Source organism: Armigeres subalbatus, chromosome 2 (genome assembly GCF_024139115.2).
Source record: "Armigeres subalbatus isolate Guangzhou_Male chromosome 2, GZ_Asu_2, whole genome shotgun sequence".
NCBI classification, from domain to species: domain Eukaryota; kingdom Metazoa; phylum Arthropoda; class Insecta; order Diptera; family Culicidae; genus Armigeres; species Armigeres subalbatus.
Window position 1 is genome coordinate 433,270,846 of NC_085140.1, and position 23,670 is coordinate 433,294,515.

The following is a 23,670-nucleotide window of genomic DNA, read 5'->3' on the forward strand; positions in this document are numbered from 1 at the left end:
GAAACCTGAACCTAATTAAATGCTGTGAAGTACATGTTCCTGACTGCATGTCGAAAACTAGGATCAAAAAATCGTGAGAAGCATGACTTCAAACATTAGGTTCCCGAGCGTCTTCTTAGCGATTTTCACAATTCTTTCACAGTTGTCTTCAAGGATGTTATCGATTATCTATAGTAATTAGCATCCGTACTACAGCCGATGTTGCAGAAATAAACATAAAATGAGCAACATAACAAACTAGCGAACTACAGGAAATTAGATGAGGTGGGTTGTTTTCCTATTATTATTAAATTGAAAGCTATTTGGCCGAATCGATGATTTGGCTAAAAATGTCCTTTGGACGAACAGGTTGTTTGGTCGAATATGTCATTGTTCCGAACGGGTTATATGACCGAAAATGTCGTTTAGTAGAAATTTTTTGAAGGGATTGATTGGTAAGAAATAAGAAATGAGAAGTGAAAAATAAAAAGCAAGGAGTGAGATATCTCACTCAGTTCTCCAAATTAATAAAAAGTGAGGATTGAGAAGTACAAACGAGTCATCTCAACGGCTCACTTCTCACGTCTTATTTGTCCCTTCTCATGTCTTACTTTTCACTTCGTTTGGCCGAATGCCACTAGCTCGAACAAACCATTTGGACGAAACTCATCTGGCCGATAGTCATTTGACCGAACAGGTCATCTGCCAAATAGGACATTTGACCGAATAGGTCATTTGGCCGAAAAGGACATTTGGTCTAACAGGATATTTGGTCGAATAGATCATTCGAAAAGGTCACTTTTCACAGTGAGTAGTGGGAAATAAGTAGTAAGAAGTGAGGACCTAATGATCTGTTCGGCCAAATTTCCTATTCGGCCAAATGTCCTATTCGGCCAAATTTCTTATTCGTCCTAATGTCGTATCCTGCCAAATACTCTTTTCGGCCAAATGACTCGGCCAAACGACCTATTCGGCCAAATGACCTATTCAGCTAATTAACCTATTCGATCAAATGTCCTATTCGGCTAAATGTCTTATTCGGCTAAACGTCCTATTCGGCCAAATGGCCTTTACGGCCAAATGTTCTATTCGGCCAAATGACCTGTTCAACCAAATATCGTATTTGGCAGATCTTCCCCATGCATGATCGTTCGATCATCCGAAGAAATTTGTTCTGCGTTGTGCGGCCTCAAATATATTAATTAGAACACGTTTGGTCGTGTCTGAGGTTGGCACGCTGGTTCGATAAGTAGGAACGTTTTAGAATGTTTTCAATGCGCATAATTATATCCATTTCATAGACCGCATCACTTACCGCATCCAGATAAATTATCATTCCTATCTAATACAATATCTTATCCCACGGCAATCGTAGAGATGTAGAGGTACTACTCGGTCTCTAGAGTCGGAATAATAATCCTTCTCTTTTATATATGACCATAAGGACGTGGGCGGGGACGTTATTGACTGAAAATATTTGTTCTGCCGAAACGTGTACATTGAGAATGGACAGGTCTTTTCATTTGGGTCTCTTTACAATTTTGCAAATTCTAGTCAATCACGGAGTAGCAACTACGAATTGTGCGGTCATGAATGCTTATGATCATGCTCAAATGGACTTTTTTACCAAACGATTATTCCAGCCAAATAGCATTTTCGGCTGAACGACATTTTCGGCCAAATGATCCTTTCTGATAAACGACCTTTTCGGTTAAACGACATTTGCGGTCAAATGTCCATATCAGACAAATGACATTTTTGGCCGAACGTTCAATTTGACCTAATGGAAATCAGCTACATGGCTTTCGGTCTAATATGTTACTTGGTCAATTGGCTTTCGCTCAAATGGCTTTTTCCACTGCAAAAACCCAAAACGCCATAAATACACTAAATAAAAATTGTCGGAAAGCTGACATAATTTTAGGATAATAACATTTACATTTAAGTTGTTTACGAAAATGGGGCCAATTGATCCTTCATATGTCACTCATATAAACATTTGAGGGAAAAAAAATTTAATTTGTCTCAACCTAGATGATTTTTTTTGAAGATTTGACAAAATTGATAAAGGGATGGATTGGAAAGATATCATAATAAATGAGAGATTGAATTCTTGGGGCCGTATCGAATATCCATCAATCCCATAACTTGGGATATCCCACAAAAAATGTACGCGTGATTTGATAGGAATTTATTTGTTTTCCTCTCACGAACGAGATATCACAAGTCAGCCTTAAAGGCACTTGGTGCGATTCAACATAACCCTGACTTACACTTTTGTATTGGAACCTTGCAGAATCTGTATAGGCCAAGATTTCATACATGATTTAAAATATTAACTATGGTTTTTTGCCTCAGAATCAGACACTTCTTTCTCAAGCAAACTGGGACGTTTTCAATTCCTCACAAATGCACTTATCTCTAAGGGCAGGAGATCAATAAATTTATCAGAACCAAAATTTCCACCGATACGGATTGCGATTTCTATCAAATAAAAAAGCTGCCATACCATCCACGAAACGCACACCCCATCATCTACCGTATGGCAACCCCCGAAACCCCCATTCAAACACACTCCGCGTCAGAACCCGGTCAGGTAACCTGCACCTGCTCTGCATCCTCCTCGTCCTCGTCGTTCGTTTCCATCTTGATCTCCAGGTGAGCACTGTGCGAACTCCCGGCGGGCGATGCCGGATCCGACGGCGTCGAACTACGTGACGAACTCGCATCCAGCTGGTGCTGATGTTGTTGTTGTTGTTGCTGCTGCTGTTGCTGTTGATGAGCCTGCTGTTGTACCTGGGCCAACGATTGGTGCTGTAGCTGGGGATGTTGTGCTGCAGCGGCCGCTGCTGCCGCCGCCGCCTGGTGGTGCTGCATCCTCAGCGGAATCGGTAGCTGAGTCACCTTGCCCATGAAGGAGCGAATCTCCTCGAAGTAGGAATCCTCCGGAATACCCCGCGAGTTTCGTCGGGCCGCACGGAGGCGCTCGTCCAGTCCGAGCCCCAGTCCGGCCGCGTCGGCTTCGTGCTTTTTGAGATGGCGATCGAGATTCGTCTGCTGGCCGAAGCAGCGTTCGCAGAGGGCACACTTGAAGGGGCGCTCCTTGTTGTGGATGTTACGCACGTGGCGCTGCAGATTGCTCGATATGCTAAAGGAACGTTCGCAGTATTTGCACTTGTAGGGTTGCTCGCCGGTGTGCGTCCGAAGGTGACGCGTCAGGTTCGCCGATCGAGGGAATACTTTTCCGCAGAACTTGCACGAATAGCGGTCTTTGTTCTTGGCGGCGGTGGCGGCGGCACCGGGTGGCAGGTTATGGTTGATACTGTTGGTGTTGTTGTTATTGTTGTTGGGGATTCCGTTTCCGTTGCTGGGCTGTCGCAGCTGGGATAACCGTTGGAGATCAAACGAAACGGGTGACCGAGCGGGGAGGAAGGAGTTCCGGTAGCCGGGTAAGGGTAGTCCCGCCTTGGCGATCGCTTCCAGCATGAGGGGGTTCAACCCCGGAGGTGGAAAAATTGGAGGGCTGTGGTTCGCTAGGTTGGATATTCGGAACTCATCTTTCACATTGATGTGATTGTTGTTGGTATATTTTACGCTGTTATTGTTGTTGTTGTTATTGTTTAGGTGGATTGGGCTGGGACTCTTATTACTGCTGTCGGTGTTGTTATTGCTTAGATTGTTGTTGTTATTGTTGTCTTGGAAGGATATCACACTGCTGGGTTTGACGCCATCATCGGCCGGCGTTCGGGGAGTTTCGTCGTCATCGGAGGTTGAGCTGCTACTGTTGGAGGACTTTTTGCGTTCTACTCGTAGATCCAGTGGTTGATCGAGCAGACTCTGCTGCTGGTGCAGCAGGTTGGATGAGGAGGATCGGTTGCTGGTGGAGAAGTCGAACGGTAGCTGAGCCGAAATAGTCGACCCTAGGCCGAGAAGCGGGTAGACCGCCGCCTGTTTGGGACTGGGGAGCATCTTTCTTGGGGAATGGTCTTTTTCTCGCATCTTTTTCCGCTTAGCACTCGATCTCGCTTGGCATTCCCCGATTCAGAGAAGCGTGGTCCTGCAATGGAACAAAAAGAGAAGCAAAAATTAATTGAGTCATTCATTGTGTTCTGTCTGAAAAACGATGCTGTAGGAATAATGTGTGTTTAGAAAGCTCTGATGGCAAAACAATAAACCGCATTCAACACAATTGTAGCCTACAATTGAGGAAATAAATCCCAACTGTCGCCAAGCCAATATTTGAATAGCCATTACGATTTGATATTGTGAAGTGCGCCGGGAAGATCTTGACAAAGGGAGCCGCACAACGTCTCCTTTCTTAAGCGATCGTTCCCCACTCCCTCATGTTTCACTGCACAACGGGAGGATTCATATGAGACCTCGCTTTTCTTCCTGTTCCAATTAACCGGGGTAAAACTGAGGAATGGGCGGCACCGGAGGAATCACAAATTGGAAATTCCATCACGCTGTTCTGTCTGACCACACAACGGGCATGTGCCTGCCAGGCTGCCAGGGTCGGAATGGTATTAGACAGCGCGCGGTGCACTGAACTCGCTTAGAAACGTCGCGCATAAATCTATCGCTTTCCATTACACATTCAATTTCAGTGCGCTGCTCAATTCCCCAGGTTTCTTCCTGTCCCATATCGACGGGCCAAAGCCCTTCGCTCCAGATTTTCATTTATGTTTACCATTGAACGTTTGAAGGGGAGAGGCTACGTACGAGATCACTTGAACGACGGCACGTGGGTGCCTGACTTGGGCCTGTATTTTGTAGAAAATTGTATTGGGACAAGGCAGTTCTCAAATGGTGGAACATGATCCACTTTTCAACGACAAGTATTCAATTTGCAATTATAATTTAGGGTATTTTATTATGGTTCTTGTAACTCATATTCGTGGTTGTCTATAAATAATAGAGAAGCTAGTAAAGTCTTCATAGAAGAACAAACACCATTTCGTTGATCTGGATGCATGAAAAGAAAAAACTACATTAAGAACTTGTTATAAGGTCAAAATGCTATCACATAATAGTTAAATGACCTCATCCAGTGTCAAAATTGAAATTATTTTTGGAACAGGAGTCCACTCATAATTGGTGATAAATTTAGTCCTGGAGTTTGAGAAACACTTTTCTCTCATTCAGCACAGAAACCGCGGTCATAAACATCGCGTGGCATGTCTATTTGCAGACCTCTCCAAAACAGTGTTCCATCCAACAACGGCAGGGTCTTCGGTAAGTTCGCGCGCGCGCTCTCATCACGCGAAGAAAGTGCACAAACTCATCAAAAAGGAGTCCTCTTGTCGATCCGGATCGACCCGGCCAGCCAGCAGCAGCCGAACAACATCGGCGCATATAATAGAGATCATTCTTTTCTGCTGCTAATGTTGTACGATGTCGATGGGATGCTGTTTGTTGTTTCGGGATTCGGAAAGAAAGGCGCACGAGATATGGCGTCTTCAGATATTCACTGTGGGACTTCAGCCGGCTACAAAATGGAATTTACTTTCTCCATTCAGTGATATGAGTCGAAAGGGAACTTACGAAGCGAGGGATAGAAGCAGTGACAATATATTTTAAGCATGGGGGAAGGTAATATTTTCCCTGAAGTTTAATTATATACTTACGTCAAAATTGTTCTGAAAAAAAAAACTGGTTTTCCTAGAAGTTTGATTAATTCTAGAGAAACTTCCGAAGACATTCTAGGAGTTATTTTCGATTTTTTTTTGTATAATACCAGAAATTTCTCTGGAGATTTCAATAGGTATTTTTCTGGAAATTCCACTGGAAAATCCTTTGTAAATTCATGTAAGAATTTATTTGAAATTCCTTAAATAATTCTCTTAGAAAATCTTTTCGGTTTGCTTTGGGAATTTCTTCAGCAAATCCTTCAGAAATCTTTCCAAAATTTAAGGGTATGCGATAATACACTTTTTCTTGGCGAAACGAAACGAAACGAAATATAGGTTTATTTTCGAAACCACGAAAGTTTTCGAAACGAAATTTTATTTTTTTCCTCCAAATTGTTGTTAAATTGCTTATGTACGCATTTTAAATTATATTTTTGGAAGTCATAAAAGGCTGTTACAAATATAAATTTAAATTATTTCGAGTCGAGTCAAGTATGAGACACTGAAGACGGCCTTACTGTTGAGGTCGAAATACTTATCTATCAAGATACAATTAAGTGGTGGAATTCAATGGGATTGTATAAACTCGTCTTATGACAAGGGATATATTTATTTATTTATTGTACATGGTCTTCAACTTGTAAATTGCACAGACTGATTGTTTGACTTAATCCTATTTTTAAAAACTAATTTGGTAACATTAAAGTCGAAAAAACAACACACTTCGTTGAATAGTCTGCAGCATAAGTCCAATGGATTATTTTGACCGTAGTGTGTGCGGTGACCACGGATCCATAACAGTTGACGATTCCTGAGTTGACGAGACGGTACATGAAATCGAACGTTCTCCAGGATGTAACGGCAGTCGATGTTGCACGTTATGACGTCGAAAATAAACATCCTCTGAAGCATCACTCGACGGTCTGCCATTGGTTGTAAGTCAATCAAAGCACAACGATTTCGGTATGGAGGCAGGTTTGATGGATCGTTCCATGGTAAGCGGCGCAAGGCGTAGTTGATGAAGCGTTTTGTATTCTCTCGATGCGTTCAATGTGAACGGAATGATACGGAGCCCAGATTTGCACTCCGTACTCTAGTATGCTCGAATTAATGCACAATATAATGATTTGAGAGCATGGACATCATCGAACTGTGCTGTATTCCGCCGTAAGAATCCAAGCATAGCATTGGCCTTAGCAATGGTAACTGATAAATGTTCCGTAAAACGAAGCTTACTGTCGAGAACGATTCCAAGGTCTTTGATCGATGTAACCCTCTAACGCTGTGATTCAGACAATAGTCATAGGTTATAGAAGATCGGCAACGAGTGAATGTTATGGCTTTGCATTTAGTCGGGTTCATCTGCATACCATTGATTTTGCACCAGTTTGCAACATTCACAATATCAGTATGTAAAGCACAGCAGTCTACGAGCGATTTTATGACACGGTATATTTTCAAATCGTCTGCATAAAGCTGTTTTCCAGAGCTCAGGTTGCTACATAGATCATTGACGAAAAGAATAAAGATGAGCGGACCTAGAATACTTCCCTGCGGTACTCCAGAGGGAATGTCATAGGCATCAGACTTGGCGCCAAGTACTTTGACGAAAGCCTTGCGAGAGGATAAGTACGATTTTAACCCCCGAATGATCCAAGTAGGTAAGCCAAGTCGGTCAAGTTTTTCTATCGCTAGTGCATGTGGCACCTTGTCAAACGCCTTTGAAAAGTCAAAATAAATAGCGTCGACCTGGCTACGGTTCTCCAATTCGTCTAGCACTGTATGAGTGAATACCATTAGGTTGGATGTGGTCGAGCGCTTTTCATGAACCCATGTTGATACTCGGAGATGACAGACTGTACTGCTGGGTATAATACTTCGTGCAAAAGACTCTCAAAAACTTTGGCGAAACAGTTAAGGATTGATATCGGACGGTAGTTCTCTACACTATGTATGTTACCGGATTTGTACACGGGAACGATCGAAGCAAGCTTCCAAGCTTCCGGGAAAACACTATCGCTTATAGATCGATTGAAAATTGAAGCAATGGGCATTGCCAGCGATGAAGCACATTGTTTGATGAAGGTGGGCGGTAGGTGATCGGGTCCCGGACCTTTTGATGTGTCAAGCGAGCTGAGAGCTTCAAAAATATCCGCATTGCTAAAAGTGACTTGAGGAAGCCGGACGGAATACGACGGAAGACTTTCGATGTAGCTTTGATCCAATGGAGGAGGATTGTCGTCATGTACTGAGCGGAAGAAGCTGGCAAACAATATATAATTATGTTAAAACCTTTATTTCACCTTAAAATTTATCGATTATGTTGAAGTATCCGCAATACAATCAGCAAGAGCTATCAAAGATTCGATAGCGAATCCGTTCATCGACCAATCTCACGCTTAGATCGTAAGGGGCGTAACTGAGTTAATCGATTTCTCTTCGTCGATGCTTTCTTTTTTAACAATGCACCGAATGTAGATAGTTTGATATGGATTTTATAGTTTGAGGTAGTTGAGGATGGTTACATCTTTCTTCAGAAGCACAATCATGGTTATAGCTTTGAATGTTTTGCGTTATTAACGTAAAAATAAAAATAGATGAAGAGAAATCGATAAATGCAGTTACGCCCTTATAAAACTATTGCCGAGATATGATTTGTCACGTTTTCTAAATCCCTCTTCTCTGTGATGTACTATAAAGTACGTCAATTTCTTCAATTAAGGCACAAGAAAATTTGAACGATGAAAAGAGCTTTCTGAATGATTTACCACCGGCGTAGTAGTGCAACACTGGGAAATACCACAAATACTCATTCAAAAAATACGGATTTGTGTAGTGGTTTGATGCCAATCTTTGTGCAAATAGTCAAACAATATGACAAAATTTTAAACATTCAGGACTGTATGTATATTTAGATGATTCGATGAATACCCAAGAAACATTTTAAGTTTAATGACGCGCTTGTGGACCATAACTTACTCTTCAAAAGTGATATAAAACCACCATAAAACCAAAATGTTACTGGGTTATTGACTGTTATATCACAGATAACACAGACTTTCGGTGAGATTCGAATTGTAGTTTGAATGGGAAATGTTGCATATTTTGTTTTTCTTAGGGCCTTCTTCATGCTCTCTTAACTCTTGAACAGTGCTTACTCATACGCTGAAACCTAGTAAGTGGTGGGGAAGGCTTTTAGTAAGAAAGAGGCGCCCAGAAAAAACTTCGTAAAGGGCGCTAGGAATCCACGACCTTGTTTGCTAGACAAAATTATCAATATAACCACTGGCGTCGCCAGCTATTGTTATTTGGTGGGGCACCACTTGGCGCAAGAACAATAACCTATGAGAACAATGGTGTGATTGCATCGTGTGGTGTCCCACTAGAGTGATTCAAATTTTGACTTTTTTGCTCCCCTATGCTTAAACGATGGCATTTGCCACTTTAATAATCGTCCTAAATTTTTAGCTAATTTGGATGTAATTTGACTGAGCACAAGCAGTTTGAAGCTTGTATGAAAATTACTATGAAAACAGTAACTTTTGTGAAAAACCGTTCCCCATCATTGCCCATTAAACTCTAAAAATGTATGAATACGTTAGCAACATAGGAAATTTAACAAGGGAAAATATCGTCGTTGTTGCTAAACGATTTGATGCTGGCAACAAAAGTGATTAGGGAAATACTGAATTGTGGGAAATTCAATTTAACACGTAAAAGAATAACATCAATATCAATAATGAGCCTTTCTGTTTTCTTTATAATTTTGCTCACAAAAGTCAGATTGCTTCGCAACAACAACTGGCTTTCGGATTAGGATCTATTCTATGATGGCGATGCGTTAAATATATTCAAATAGATTCTGGGCTGCTTAACGAAACGATCCTTTACATAAGTGGCAATTCTCATAGTAATTTTCATATAGCCTTCAAACGGCACGTGCACAACCAAATTACATCCAAATCAGCTAAAAATTTGGGAGGACTATTAAACAAGCAAAAACAATCGTTTAAGCATAGGGGAGCGAAAAAGTCAAAATTTGAATCACTCTAGTGTCCCACCTCTGCCTCCGCCAGTGAATATAACTAATTCTTATTGCGAACATTTGCACTCTAAGCCTGACGTACTAAAAATTGCGTTAAATCCGACTCATTTTCGTTAAAAAAAAGGATATCACAAAAATTAAGTAAAAGATGCTCAGAAAAATATATTAAGCTTTTTTTAGTGGAATGTATTTAATCGTCTAAGATGAATTAAGTACTCCAAGTCGAGTCAAGTACAAGACACTGAAGACGACCACACAGTTGTGGTCGAAATATGTATCTGCAAAAATATTAAAAATAATTGGTGGAATTAAATGGAGAGTACTTAATTCGTCTTAGATGGGTAAAAGATGCTTTTAGTTTTGTGTTGAACATTTCCTGAAGACGTTGTCTAGAAGAAAATTAAATACGCAAGGTTTTGTCTACTCGGAATGAGGTTACGTAAATAGTAGGTGTCAATATATATAAAAAAAACTTGTATAGGCCTCAAAATTTAAAAACAGCCTCTATGATTTTTTTTCAGCGGCGCAGCCGAAATTTTGAGTAATTTGAAGTATGATATTACTTTTACTTATTAGTACAGATATTCCGCGGAATTCCGTTAAATTTCGTTAAAAACTAATTTTTGATGGTGCAATTTATATAAATTAACGAAACGAAATCAAAAAATCAGATTACGTCTTACTCAAACTCCGCGCAATTTTGTTCCGAACCACCTTAAACGAAATTTTTCGAAATACCGCATATGCTTACCAAAATTTAATTCAGGAATAATTTATAAAATTACATCAGAAATTCTTTTTGACATTCCGAAAGGAAAATTCAATCCTTTCAGTAACATCATACAATAATCTTTTGAAATTTCTGCAGGAATTATTCCATGTTGTAAGATTTTTTTCCGGAAGTTTTTTTTTAAAGGAAATCTTAAAGGAATTTTCTGAAGAGAATTTCAATAAAAAAATGGGACCTTCCAATGGATTTCTTAAAAAAAATTTGAAGTATTTTTAAGGAATACCCGAACGTTTTCTTGAAATTACTTCGGAGAAAGTTTTAGACATTTATTTGGAAATTCAAATAAGGGATAAGGGAAATTTTCGAAAAATCATTCCGAATTTGTTTAGGATTAGTAATAAATGTAAAACTAGCTTTACGGCAGGTCTATTGAGGGATTGAGGAAGAGAAATATCGTTTTATACACTTAGCTATATTGCTCATCGACACACGAACCTACTATCTACTCAGCTGTTAAAATTATATAGAATCAGTCGATAATCGTTGCCCAAATAAAACAGTCGCATTAAGGAAACTCATAAGTAGTGCCAATAAAGTAAATTGTATATTTGTACGCCGTATTTAACTGAGTGTTACTTAGTGTCTGGCAAAATTGATCTTGTGCTGGTGAGTTAGGGCATTCCAATAGGGTCCTGAGGCCACATCCTACCGCTATCGAGCCGTTGGAGCAACATAAGCTGGTGCCGTCACCAGGATTGTGGCAACTCCATCCTTGAAGATATCGCCGATCGTCTTTGCATCCGTCCACCGGACAACGAAGCTGGTCTGACTCGCCCTTTTTTAACGCCGCACTAAGGACAATGCCAGCTATTCAGTCCTTTGTCCTGGAACCGATCCGACACCATCGAAATCGTCTCGGTATTCAATGTACTGCCATTGACCTGAATGCTTCTATAGCCTGTTGTGGCCTAGTGACGCTAATCGATATCCGGCTGTTGTGCCATCTGGTGCTTCGAATTTCTGCAACAGTTCCTTGGATTTTTATGAAATACAAGGCGTGTTGAGTTCAGGCAGAAGGTAATTGCCTGTCTATTAGCATTAGCATTGAGCAATTATTCGTACAAATTCGTAGGTGGTACAAGCCAAGACTATTGTATGAGAATAGCATCACTTTCATCTGTTACCACAGATATGGGACTAATGCAGCATTGCACTCTCCAATAGTCGAGATCTGTCCTGGCCTCGTCCTTGCGAATACTGAGGAAGGGTAAGGATGGTTAGTTGGACACCTACCTAAGAAAGATGCAGAGAACTCTACGACCTCTCATAGTTGCCACGGGAGGTTTTGGGATTGTATGGGGAAGGTTATAACAGTAAGAATCGGTTTGGTAGAACGTGAAACACAGAAATAACTAAGATAGAAATACAAAGTAGAAAATGGACGAGCCTGGGATTGAACCCCTGACCTCCTGCTTATAAGGCAGAAGCGGTAGCCACTACACCACCGAGCTTGTCGGTAGAAGGTCATTGCCTGTTGAACTAATGTATTCCGATTTTGTTGGCGCTTTTGAGATTTTTATGCTTTGCATGTGCATGCCGAATCGTTGCTGAATGATCGAAGCAGTGCAATGAATCCACCACCCGCCAGATTGCGAACGACTTCAGTTCCCCACGAACGTACTTCCTATGATCAATTGATCAATACCACGCCGTGGTATGTGCATCGTTCCGTTGACGTCATAGAAAGTTCCAGTTGTAGTGCCAGCTACTATATCGCAACCACGCCTTGGCACACGCTGTGCGAGATTTTGATCCATCCGTACTCCAACTGCTGTGTTGCTGCTTATAATTAACATACAAGGCATTGAATTTGCCTTGGTCAGGTGAGAACCTTTCCAAGTCATTAGTCCTGTTTGCGCCAGTGCTTCTTGGTATTTTTCGTAAGCTAGGTTCTATTCTTCGGTTTATTGTCCCTTCAAGATGGCCGACGAACGTCGGAAGTAAGTGCTGATATCCCGTCGCACCACGTTGCTCGCCTCGCTAGGACGTGCGGTGCAATTCATGACGCAATACCAGGAGGAATGGGACAAGCTGAAAGTGGATTTGCAGTTGGAAAACCAGGACGTGCTCTGGCAGGGGTTGGAAGAAGCTCAAGCCGAATTGGAGGACACATAGGAGGAAATTGCAACTCTTCAAAATAAAAGCTTTTCTACGCTCTAAACTTTTCAATAACTGGTGCAATGAGGAGCACGCCGAATAAAGCGCTAGACGCTTTGCTCCACATGCTACCATTGGATCAATTTATTCAATTAGAAGCAGAGAAGAGTGCTTTGAAGGTCAAGAGAGATTCAAACCTCTTCGAAGGTGACCTAAAAGGACATCTTAGTATTCTAAACAAAATAAGTATCAACTCACTTATCACAAGCAATGATGATTGGATGAGGAGAAAATACAATTTTTATCGATGCTTTGATGTAGCGAATCTTGAGCGAAACGATCTTGAGCGAAATATATGGGCGAACGGTGGACCAAGTCTTCGCTCAGGATCAATTGTATTTTACACCGATGGTTCAAAGCTAAACGATCAAGTTGGAGCAGGCGTAACTGGCCCAGGGATAAATATCTCGATTTCCATGGGCAAGTGGCCAACTGTTTTCCAAGCTGAAGTTCAGGCTATTCTTGAATGCTCTAATTTATGCTTACGCCGAAATTACAGGCATTCAAATATTTGCATAATGTGTGACAGTCAAGCAGCATTGAATGCTTTGAAATCAGCAACATGCACATCCAAACTCGTTTGGGAATGTGTTCAGTCACTCCAAACCTTGGGTAGTCGTAACAAAGTGAACCTGTATTGGGTTCCTGGTCATTTTGGCATTGAAGGCAATGAACAAGCTTATATGCTGGCCAGATTTGGTTCATCTCGACAATTCATAGGTCCCGAACCATTTTGTGGTGTACCTGTGTGTTATCTTAGAATGGAACTCAAATCTTGGGAACATTCTAAAATAGAGGACATCTGGAAAAACACCTTGATTGCGAGGCAATCTAAACGTTTCATCGCACCAAACGCATTTATCACTCGCAAAATTTTAGATCTTTCAAAAAAAGATCTTAACACATATACAGGTCTTATAACAGGCCATTGCCCGAGCCGATATCACTTGAATCTGTTAGGAAAACTTCAAGATGATGTATGTCGTTTCTGCGGCACACATGTAGAAGACTCGGAACATCTGTTATGCCATTGTCCGGCAATTTTTAGAAAGAGATTACAGTTCTTCAATAGGGGGCTTATAGAACCCTCAGAAGTTTGGAGAACAAGTCCCAATATGGTAGTACGATTCATCAGAACCATAATACCGCATTGGGATAACGCTGGTAGTCAAGGAAATGCAATTGCTCTAAATAGTAATGATGCGTCAACTTGACAAAACTAGATCAAATGGGGCATATATCACAATAGATCTAACAAATGGTCGCAGTGATTAAGATACCCAACAGGGAAAAAAAAAAAAAAACTTCCGGCTACTATTTCTATGCAAGCTAATCTCTCTCTCCCTCGCTACTCGGGCTCCTTCCACTCTAAAGGGTCTAAAACTACCTACTATCTCATTGTCGATTGGGATCAGTGCGGCTAATTACCAGTTGGTATGAGATGCTCAAATCAACCGTTTTGCGAACGAATATCTGCTGAGGAAACGTCATCTACAAGCCTTGTGAGACTGTCAGATGATGAAGTGAGACCCTGCATTTGCCCTGCATGCAATAATTGACGATTTCGAAGGGCATATGAAGATTCTTGGTCAACTTGGTGACCGGATGGAGTCATGGAGCACCATGCTGGAGTTCATCCTGTTCATGATGATACTTTGAAGGCATGGGAATACTATGCGTCTACTTTGAATGCTGTTATCTACAAGCACCTTGTCGAATTCCTTCACTGTCGTATTCGGATCCTTGAATCGATTTCCGTCAATCAGCATCACCAGGCACAGCAACCAGGTTTTTTTTGTTCCCAAAAGCTAGTTTTCGATGAAAGTTTCTTCCCATGGTGCCGTCGAAAGTTCATCCCTGAAATGCTATGTCTGCGATCAACGTCATCAATTAATCAAGTGTTACAAATTCGAAAAGATGTTGATCTCCAAAAAAAAGAGTATCGTTAATTCCAAACGTCTTGGGCTCAATTGCTTCCGCAACGGTCACCTTGCGCGAAACTGCAATTCCAAGTACAGTTGTAAAGTTTGCCAGAAACGCCACCATTCGCTCATCCACAACGCTTATGTGGACAATTCCAGCAGACCCAATGTTACTTTTCCGGCTTCGTCGAATGCTTCCAAGTCTTCTGTGCAAACCAACGTAGCTACCAACGAATCAGTTCCACAAGTATCAGCTTCCACGTTAGCAGAACTCAAAAATCGGCGATTTGAACTGCTCGAACGTAAGCTCGATCGCAAGAATACTTCGACTTGAATCATATGTGGTTGGTCTCCGAGGAAGATGAAAGCTCGAGACAATGTTTCCTACCTCATCACCATGTACTGAAAGAGTTCAGTTCGACGACAAAAGTACGCATCGTCTTCGATGCATCCGCCAAATCATCCTCTGGCCACTCCATGAATGAGACACTTCTTATATAGGACCTGTAGTGCAGGACGATATTCACGACATGCACAGAAAGAAATAATGAAAAATAATCAGCGCGTAAAACTTGGAATGCGGAAATTTACGCTATTCTGCGCTGAAATGGTCCTCTTGCTAACAAGATTGCTTACAACTTGTATGCGATATTGACGATTCACGTCAAATATTGTATACATTTAGGCTATATCCCGTGTGGAATTACGCTAATAATGGCGTTCCATTTATGTGCATGATTTTGAGCGTATATTTCAGTGGATTTTTCTATCTGTGTGTGTCTCCGGTTCCGTACATTACCAGTGGCCTTGGTAGCCGATGTGGCGAAAATGTATCGCCAGGTTTTACATCATTCCGACGACACATCATTTTAGCAAATCCTTTTTCGCTTCAATAAATTTGATCCAGTGCAAACGTATCGTCTCCTCACCTCCTAACCTACGGCATGGAGCCGTCTATATTGCTCTTGCAACTGGCCGATGATGAAGGAAAAGCATATCCACTTGGAGAACCAGCACTCCTAAATGGATTTTACGTCGACGATTTTATCGGCGGAGCTCATTCCGCAAGAGAGACAATCCAACTGAGGACCGAATTGGGAGAATTGATGGCAAAGGGTGGATTCTGTTTGCGAAAATGGACATCGAACAAGCTAGAAGTACTACAAGGACTAGAAGCTGACCAGATCGGGACTCAGTCAACAATCAAGTTCGATAGGGATGAAACGATCAAGGCCTTGGGGATAAGCATGGCAGCCCGAAGCCGATGTGTTTCGTTTTGAAACAACATTACGACCAACGCAAGGACCGATTGAAAATGCTAATGCAGCTCCTGCAGCCTTGCGGCTGGGACGATGAAGTATCTGGCACGATCGCCGATAAATGGAAAATCTACACCCAACAATTACCAATGCTGAATGACCCATACCATCATTGTTGTAAATCTGTTAGCGTCGAAATCCCGAGTTTCTCCATTGAAACGCGTTACATTTCCACGACTAGAGCTTTGGGCTGCTGATCTCGCAACGAAACTCCACACTAAGAACGTCGATGCACTCCAAATCGAAATATCCGCTTCCTATTTCTGGTGCGATTCCATCGTAACCCTTCAATGGATTTGTGCGCCACCTAACACCCGGAAGACATTTGTTGGCAATCGTGTCTCATCAATTCAATCTGCTCTCCAAGGAGCAGGCTGGAACCATGTTGCTGGCAAGCAGAAAACTGGCGACCTAGTCTCCCGAGGCATGGTCGTCAACGACTTTATCAATTGTGAGGAATGGAAACACGAACCGAATTGACTAACACAAAAATTGAACTTTTTTGATTTTTGTTTTAAATTTTAAAAATACTTAGAGGCGTCGAAAAATATAGGTTCTTTGGAAAAGTTGAGCTTTAATAAGCCAAAGTAACGATTGAGCGAATAAAAATGTTTGATGGGAAAGGTCAATTTCCGAAGATATTCCTAAAAGAATTTCGGAAGAAATTTTCGAAATTTTCTTCGAATCCCTACTTTGAATTTTTGATAGAATGTCTTAAGGAATTTCCAATGGAATTTCTGGATTTTTCGCCGAAGTAGTGGAGAAAATTTCGTAAGAGGTCTAGGAGGAATGTCCAAAGGAATTCTTTGAGACATTTAAGAATGTCTGAAATTCTTTTAGTTGTTTCTTTGGAAATTTCATTGGGAATTCGTTCGAAAATGCTTAAGGAAGTTCCTGGAATTTAGTCCTGAAATTGTGGAAAGAATTCTTGGAGGAAATTCCGCAGTAATATCAGAGGGAATGGAATTTCTGATGGTACTCGAAGGAATTCCTTGAATTATTTTCATAAGAGTTCCTGGGAATTTCTGGAAGTTTTTTTTTAAGTCTGCAGTTTGTTCCCAACGAACTTTAGAGAACATCCGAAAAATTCTGAACAGTAGTAAAACCGTATACTTGACTCTGGTACTACTTGCTGAAAAAAAACCGTAATATTTGAAACTGACTTTTTTATAAGGTTGGTGTCTTGGCTAAATGCGAGAAAGGCAGTATCACCACTCGGTGAATTAAGTTAGGTTTTTTTTAAATTGATTTATCGCTGACTGATTAAACTCTCTGATTTTTTGTTTGTTAATAAAACCAACTACCTTTCTAGGATTTGCAGTACAAATATCTCCTGGTTGCATAAAGCCATGACATTTGTTGATTTCAGTTAGTTGGGCAAATCACGAACCAAATGGCGGTAGTGACCAAATGTCAAACTCGAGCAAATACGATGCGTGCGCCACTAGTGATCGATTGGTCAAGTAATGATCATTTGAATTGACCAGTAAATCAGTGAACGATGGAGATTTGACAAGTGTTATCCCAAGTAACATTTCAAGTTTTATTCCGCTCTAGGAATGGTTTTCAAGATCAAATTATAAGACCTTACAATAAAACTAGCTATTAAACGGCAACCTTCTGATGACCACTATAAGAGTAAGATATGACCAAGTGGCCCTCTCTAGATAACCACTATAAGCTTGCTATAAGAGTATTTAGAAATTCCTTTTAAACCATCCGCAAGAAAGGGAATTTGGCTGCGGCCGCTGTCAAAAATGTTGCTTTGAAAAAAGAGAAACAAAACTCTGCAGAAAAATAATAACAAAATGAATTGTTGATAAAAAGCATGATGAGCACGACTGCAAAATATTTTTTTCAGGATTATTTTTCAATATACTTCCATTGAAATGAGGTGCGCGTTCGATTTCATTGTGAAAGGTAGTGAAAAAATAAGATTGAACATCATGCGCCCTCAAAATGATGTAGTTCTGGGAAAAAATGTAAATTAATTATAATCGCATTATCATAAATCACCGCTGATTTTGTCGATAATCCACCTCAATGTATTTGTAACGAAAGTCAATTACCAAAAAAAGTATTTTACGCGATGAAAACATCCTCTAGTTATGAATTTCAGTGAAAAATTTCACAGACTTGAAAATGCTTCTCCGTTTCCAATATGGCCTACAGAGAATTAGATCAGAAAAATGTTGCTTTTATTAAACACCGGTATAAACTCTTTGCTATGCAAATATGCTTATTAGGGTTATTCATTTGACCACATTACGACCATAAATTTTGGCTTTAATCCAGCTTTGAAAATAGGATTTATTACGCTCTTCAACATAACCGCAGAGCTGCTCATAAAGTCAATAGGCGTTTGACGTTTTAAGCCTTTTCAGCATATTTAGAGAAGGTTTATTGATAGCAATAAGAGTGACAATAAAACTAAGCAGCTAGTTGTGGTGATTACTTTTATTATTCCTGTACAAGAATCAAATAAATCCAAGAAGCATGGAAATTGTTACTTGGGATGTCTGTTTGTCTGTGCTTGTACAATGCATCACAACTGCAAAGCAGATATTCCGAGGTTCAACGTTCCATGTTACAGAAACGACAGATATCATTCTGGATCTGGCCAATGTCTTTCAAATGATATCTGCTCGGGCCGTGTCCGGTTTTTAGGCCAGTAATGCTGCAAAAAGCTTTCTTGCTGAGTTCCAAGAGCTTTTGGCCATTTAAAACAGGCAGTGAACTAATCTAGTTAAATTGGAAAATTGAAACCCCTCTGATTATATTTCTTATTACCGACACCAAATTATGCATGTATCAATTACGCCAAAGTGCTGGTGTCCTACCATTACCAGAACTCTGGCGCCGCCAGTGCTTCGAAGTTTTTTTTTCCTGTGTATGGAACTACCAACTGTAGTGACCCATAATATGCTCATTGCTTCCCTACACCAATTACCTCTCAATTGTCATACGCTAGGAGAAAAGTCAAAAAATAAAAAGTAGAATCACGAAAAAAAATCCACAACGAGATATGGGATGCAATTCTCCAAATAATTTGAAAAATTTCAAAATGATTACGAGGTTAACACTATCTTACATTTCGGGAAATTTTTCCGCCGGATTTTGGTCCCCGTGCATTTATAATGGGGCCGAGATTTTGATTTTTCGTGCCCAAATCCCGAAAACATTGCATATGTAAAAATACATGGGAAAAAATCCGCGGTTCAAATTCCCGAGGGGTGAGGCTACCTTTAGACTTTTGATTATCTACTTTGTACATATATTTATTCGATTGTTAATGACAATAAGTTTTTTTTTCTCGAATTGATCCCGAAAAAAGGTATTATTTTTGATTTTTATCGAATTTTTAATCTCATGGAATAAACCATAAAAAAATCAGCTTATAATTTTTAAAACTATTTTGAATCCCATTGGCTATACCTTGCCGTGGTAAATTTGTATGATTCTACTTTTTCTCTGATGACAGTATTTATCCGGTTTTCCTAGCCCATTAGGATCAAATACAAAAGTTTTTTGTCCGCCGGTCCATCCCAAAGTGGGTGGCGTCATCCTCCTCTCGGAAGGCGCGCGGGTTGTATGTTTGTTTACCGTGATGTTGGGCAGCGCAGTTGGCATAGAAATGATCTGCGGTGCGGCGGTGCTATTTGGCGCGTGATACGAGTCTACCACCACCACCCGGTCAATGTCTATGGTACGGGAAGGTGGAGCGGCGGAAGAAAAATTTAAAGACGCGAAAATGGAATCGTGATGTTCGATCATTATCTGGTGTGGTTTTTGAAGCAATTTTTGAAGACTCTCTTAACCCGTCGTCGTCGTCGTCGTCGTCGTCAGTTTGGTCGGTCGTCTCGGATTGCGAAGGGCGGATGATCTTCACCGGCCTAAGTAACTATCACCGACTCTGGTGGTGATGAAGGATCACTCTATTGGGAGGGGTTAGGTGGGATAAGGTCGTAATGATTTGTAAAGACCATGGCGGAAAGTAACGATGATCAAATTGGTTTGCGATTACTGGTCCCCGGAGCACGCGCGCGCACGGGCCCGATGTTTGTTGTTCGTTGTTGGCCAGTTGTGAATTGATTGCACGTTTCAATCTATTTGAAGCGCCTAATGGCTTGACTAGGAGGAGGATTCGGGACGATACCCCGGTGTGCTGGGTTACGACCACTCGTTGTTCCCGTTTATGAGGGGTTATAAATTTATGGTAATGATCATACCATGGTGATTTTCACTGTTAGGTAATCGGTGTTTGTCTGATCGGCTGATTGGGTAACTTCGAAGTATGAATTTACAATCAATGATTTATCTGTTCGTGTGCTACATTGATCTCCTTAGGAACAATATGAAGCATCACGAAATTACATAATTTGCATAGATAACTTGTCACAATATGATGAGTACGTATATTTTCACGTAATCGAACATTAGAGACATTGTTGCGGTTAATTTTATCTGCACAAAAAAAAGTAAAACCCCTAATAATTTATGACGTTTTAGCAGGTCGTGAAATGAATGCAAGGTTAGCTTTTGTTCGAGTGAACACCGCTCAAATGTCAAAATCCATTGGATTAGTGAAACTGAAACTGATATCTGGTAAACAGATGGCTACACGGTGTCTTTATGGGGGAATATTATTTTATAAAAATCGGTATCTCTGAAACACCCACCACGCGAAAGTGTAAGCCCAAACCGGTCAACATAAAGGTAATTTTTAACTCCTTTAACGATTGTAACAACAATAAGTGTTATGTCTTTGTTAATACTTTGAATGAATCATTTCATTTAAGCTCGTTCTATTTTGTAGTTTAAGGGAATTTTTTATTCCATTTTAATCCATATTTTGCTGGCTGGGATAGGGAGAACGAAAAAAAAAACATACTAGTTGACAGTTCTGCACCCAACATGTTTTGGACAGCTTCGTAACCGAAGCGACAATTTTTCTCTATAGTTTATAACCTATTTTGTTACAAATCAGAATTGCTCTAACTTGCATTATAAGTAGATTACAACACGATGAAAATGATTTGCTGTCTATTATTTGTGCAGTGTGTAGGGGATCTGCTCCTGGAATTCATCTCATGGCTCCGATATTCATCCCATCGAAAACAAAGCAATGGAAAGCAATTTTATTTGTTTCTTAAATTTTTGATTTTTTCAGCAGTAAGCAAGCATGTTGACAAAAAGAAGCAACGAAATTGGTGCTGTATTTCTTAGTTTCGCGTTGAGATGAATATATGTTCAGTAGTATGAAGATCGGGACAGTTTCCCTAAATAAAAAGTGCCTTTGTGGATATAAATTATAGCCACAGCACTTTAAATAACATTGAATAACAGATTAATGCATGACAATTTGGTAATCTTGACTTATTTGAATGTTGGTGCCATGAGTATTACTTGCAACTTCGCCGATACGCTTAAAGATTTACTACTACTAGAATACTACAAACCTGAAGCAGTATGCGTTTGCCCACTGAAAGTGTATTAATCGCCTGTACCTAAAAATATACTAAAACAGTTTCTGATTTTGATTGAATGGCTTTATTCGTTAGTCTTTTGGAGTAAGGAAGGACTACGTATTTACTTTATGTTTTATTTTAGAATTTACTAGGGATTACAAGATTTATTTTTCTTAAATCTTGTCTCGTAAGGGGAGGAGGGGGTGGTGTCTGGTTTGATACCCCAGGGAAGTTTTGCTCTACATGAGCTCTTGAGGCTAGGCGATGGGTCCACCTGTCTTAGTCGAATTGTCCCACTCCCTTTGCCATTTGGCTACCGTTGCTGGCTTGATGTTCCTTCGGGTATTCTCGATGCCCTTTGAGGGTGTAGCACTTTTCGTCTTCCTTCACCATCAGTTTGATGACGACCATCATGCCCGCGGGCTTTCGGGAGTTGCAGATTGCGCTCAGCGCTGACACCCAGATTGGACCTCCGTACTGCAGTATTGAAATCGCCACGCTTGCACACCCTAGAGCTGTTCGTCTTCATCCTAGATAGTGCCGTTATCGCCGTCGACGCGGGCTTGCAGGTGTAGTCGACATGGTTTTTGAAGCTCAGCTCATCCTCGAGCATGCACCCCAATTGTTCAAGAGATCTTTTGGAGGTGATGGCGAAGTCGCCGCCTCTAATTGACGTCTTCTGCATCGATCTCCGGTTGTTGACGACTGATGTGCCAGCTGAAGCTTCTTGCTGCGCAACCCGAGTAGACGAAAATAGCTAAATAATATCAAATGTTGATAAAATAGCAAAATGTGATATGGACATGATTGATATAAGAGAGATCGCAGCAAGCCATGCGCGTGGATGGTTGCTTTTGCTTTTTGCTGTCACGGTTTTTGTTCGTTTCCGCAAGAAATAGATTCGGCTGATGTGTATTTTTTGCATATGTACTAGAAGAAAAAAGTTTAAGTTATCTGAAGTTTGAGAATTCAGTTTTGTTAAATTTTTCTCAAGTGTATTCTTATTTGAGTGCGCGAAATCGTTTGTGTAGTTTGAATACGGGGATGAATTTGTGAAAATACCAGGAAAATATGGATCAATAGAGAATTGCTCGGAATAGCGCTGGAAGAGTAGTGGTTTGTTCGTGGACACTAGTTGTAATCTGCTCTTCCTTAGTTCATTTATACGGAATTTGATCAATTTGGTGAGATTGTTTCAATATGTTTTAATATGATTCAAGAACTAAATACGCGCTGGATTTAAAAATCCAGAGGTTTGTTTATGGATCCTTTATCCAATTGATAATGGTAGCATAAACAGGCTTATTGCAAGTGAAAGTGACCTCGGACTGGACGTGAGTTACCAGGCAGTCTGAAATGAGTCACTGGAGCTGCAGTAGAGCTAACACCTTCTAACTCCCGGGCTAAAGCTGACTTTATTAAAGACAGCTTTCTTCCATAATACCACTGCCGGGCAGTGGGGGTTAGATTGAAGATACACACACATGGACATGATTGATATAAGAGATAAAAGATCAGATGACAATATCAATATTTTGCACTAAAATATCATGAGGACATCAAGTTATGCTATTTGTAAGAAGTGATCAATATCATCTGCCATTAGTTTGTTCTTATCCATAGCATATCTTGCTATTCAAATGATATTTCGGTGCAAATTTTTGATATTGTTGCCTGTTCTTTTATCTCTTATATCAATCAAATCCATATCATGTTTTGTTATTCTGTTCATGGCTTCTGCCCGGGAACCACTCCTCGACGAGACTGAGCGAATAGGCTGCGATCAATTCAACCTCCTCGATGGACTCACCGTACAAGGCCATCGATATGACACCGGTGAACCCCACTAGTTTAACTCTTGGCAGTTGTTAGTTGAGAATTCCACATTAAGGAGGAAGTAAGATTGACAACCGACAACCACGTGTTTCAAGTGCGTGTTTGTGCTGTCGCTTGGTATTGCACTACCACAGTTATAAGTTTGCGGCAGACAAAAAGAGACAAACGACACACCGCCGATGATGGTGGTACAATCGGAAACCTTTTTTTTGCGTCTAATTTTTGTAGAGCCTTAAGGTTAGTTGTCCGCCGTTTTTTGACAACAACTATGGGTGCTGCCTATTTAAAAAATCCACCGTTGCAGTCGAAACATTGCCGATGGTTATCGGACAAATGAACTCGGCTATCGACTCGAAGGGTTCTCCGTGTCGTATATGCTTCCACGATTGTCGTTGAGTGTGAAGGGAATCCGATAATTTTCCACGTTTTACGGCTTATAACGGTGATGTCGGATCCACAGTTCAGTTATAAGTTTGCCGCAGTATTGTTGAAAATGACGGACATGTATTTCCTGCGCAGCTTGC

At 40.7% G+C, this 23,670-nt stretch overlaps 1 protein-coding gene across 3 annotated transcripts in view; it reads right to left on the reverse strand.

Moving 5' to 3' along the window:
* Window positions 1-1,837: 1,837 nt before the first annotated feature.
* LOC134213586 (transcription factor hamlet-like) overlaps window positions 1,838-23,670 on the reverse strand; it is a 376,122-nt gene continuing 354,289 nt past the window's right edge. For all 3 annotated transcript variants that reach the window (XM_062692785.1, XM_062692784.1, XM_062692786.1), the window contains one exon: window positions 1,838-4,036. In XM_062692785.1, the coding sequence (XP_062548769.1) occupies window positions 2,572-3,978 (1,407 nt within the window). In that variant the 5' untranslated portion in view covers window positions 3,979-4,036 and the 3' untranslated portion in view covers window positions 1,838-2,571. The remainder of the gene's footprint in view (window positions 4,037-23,670) is intronic.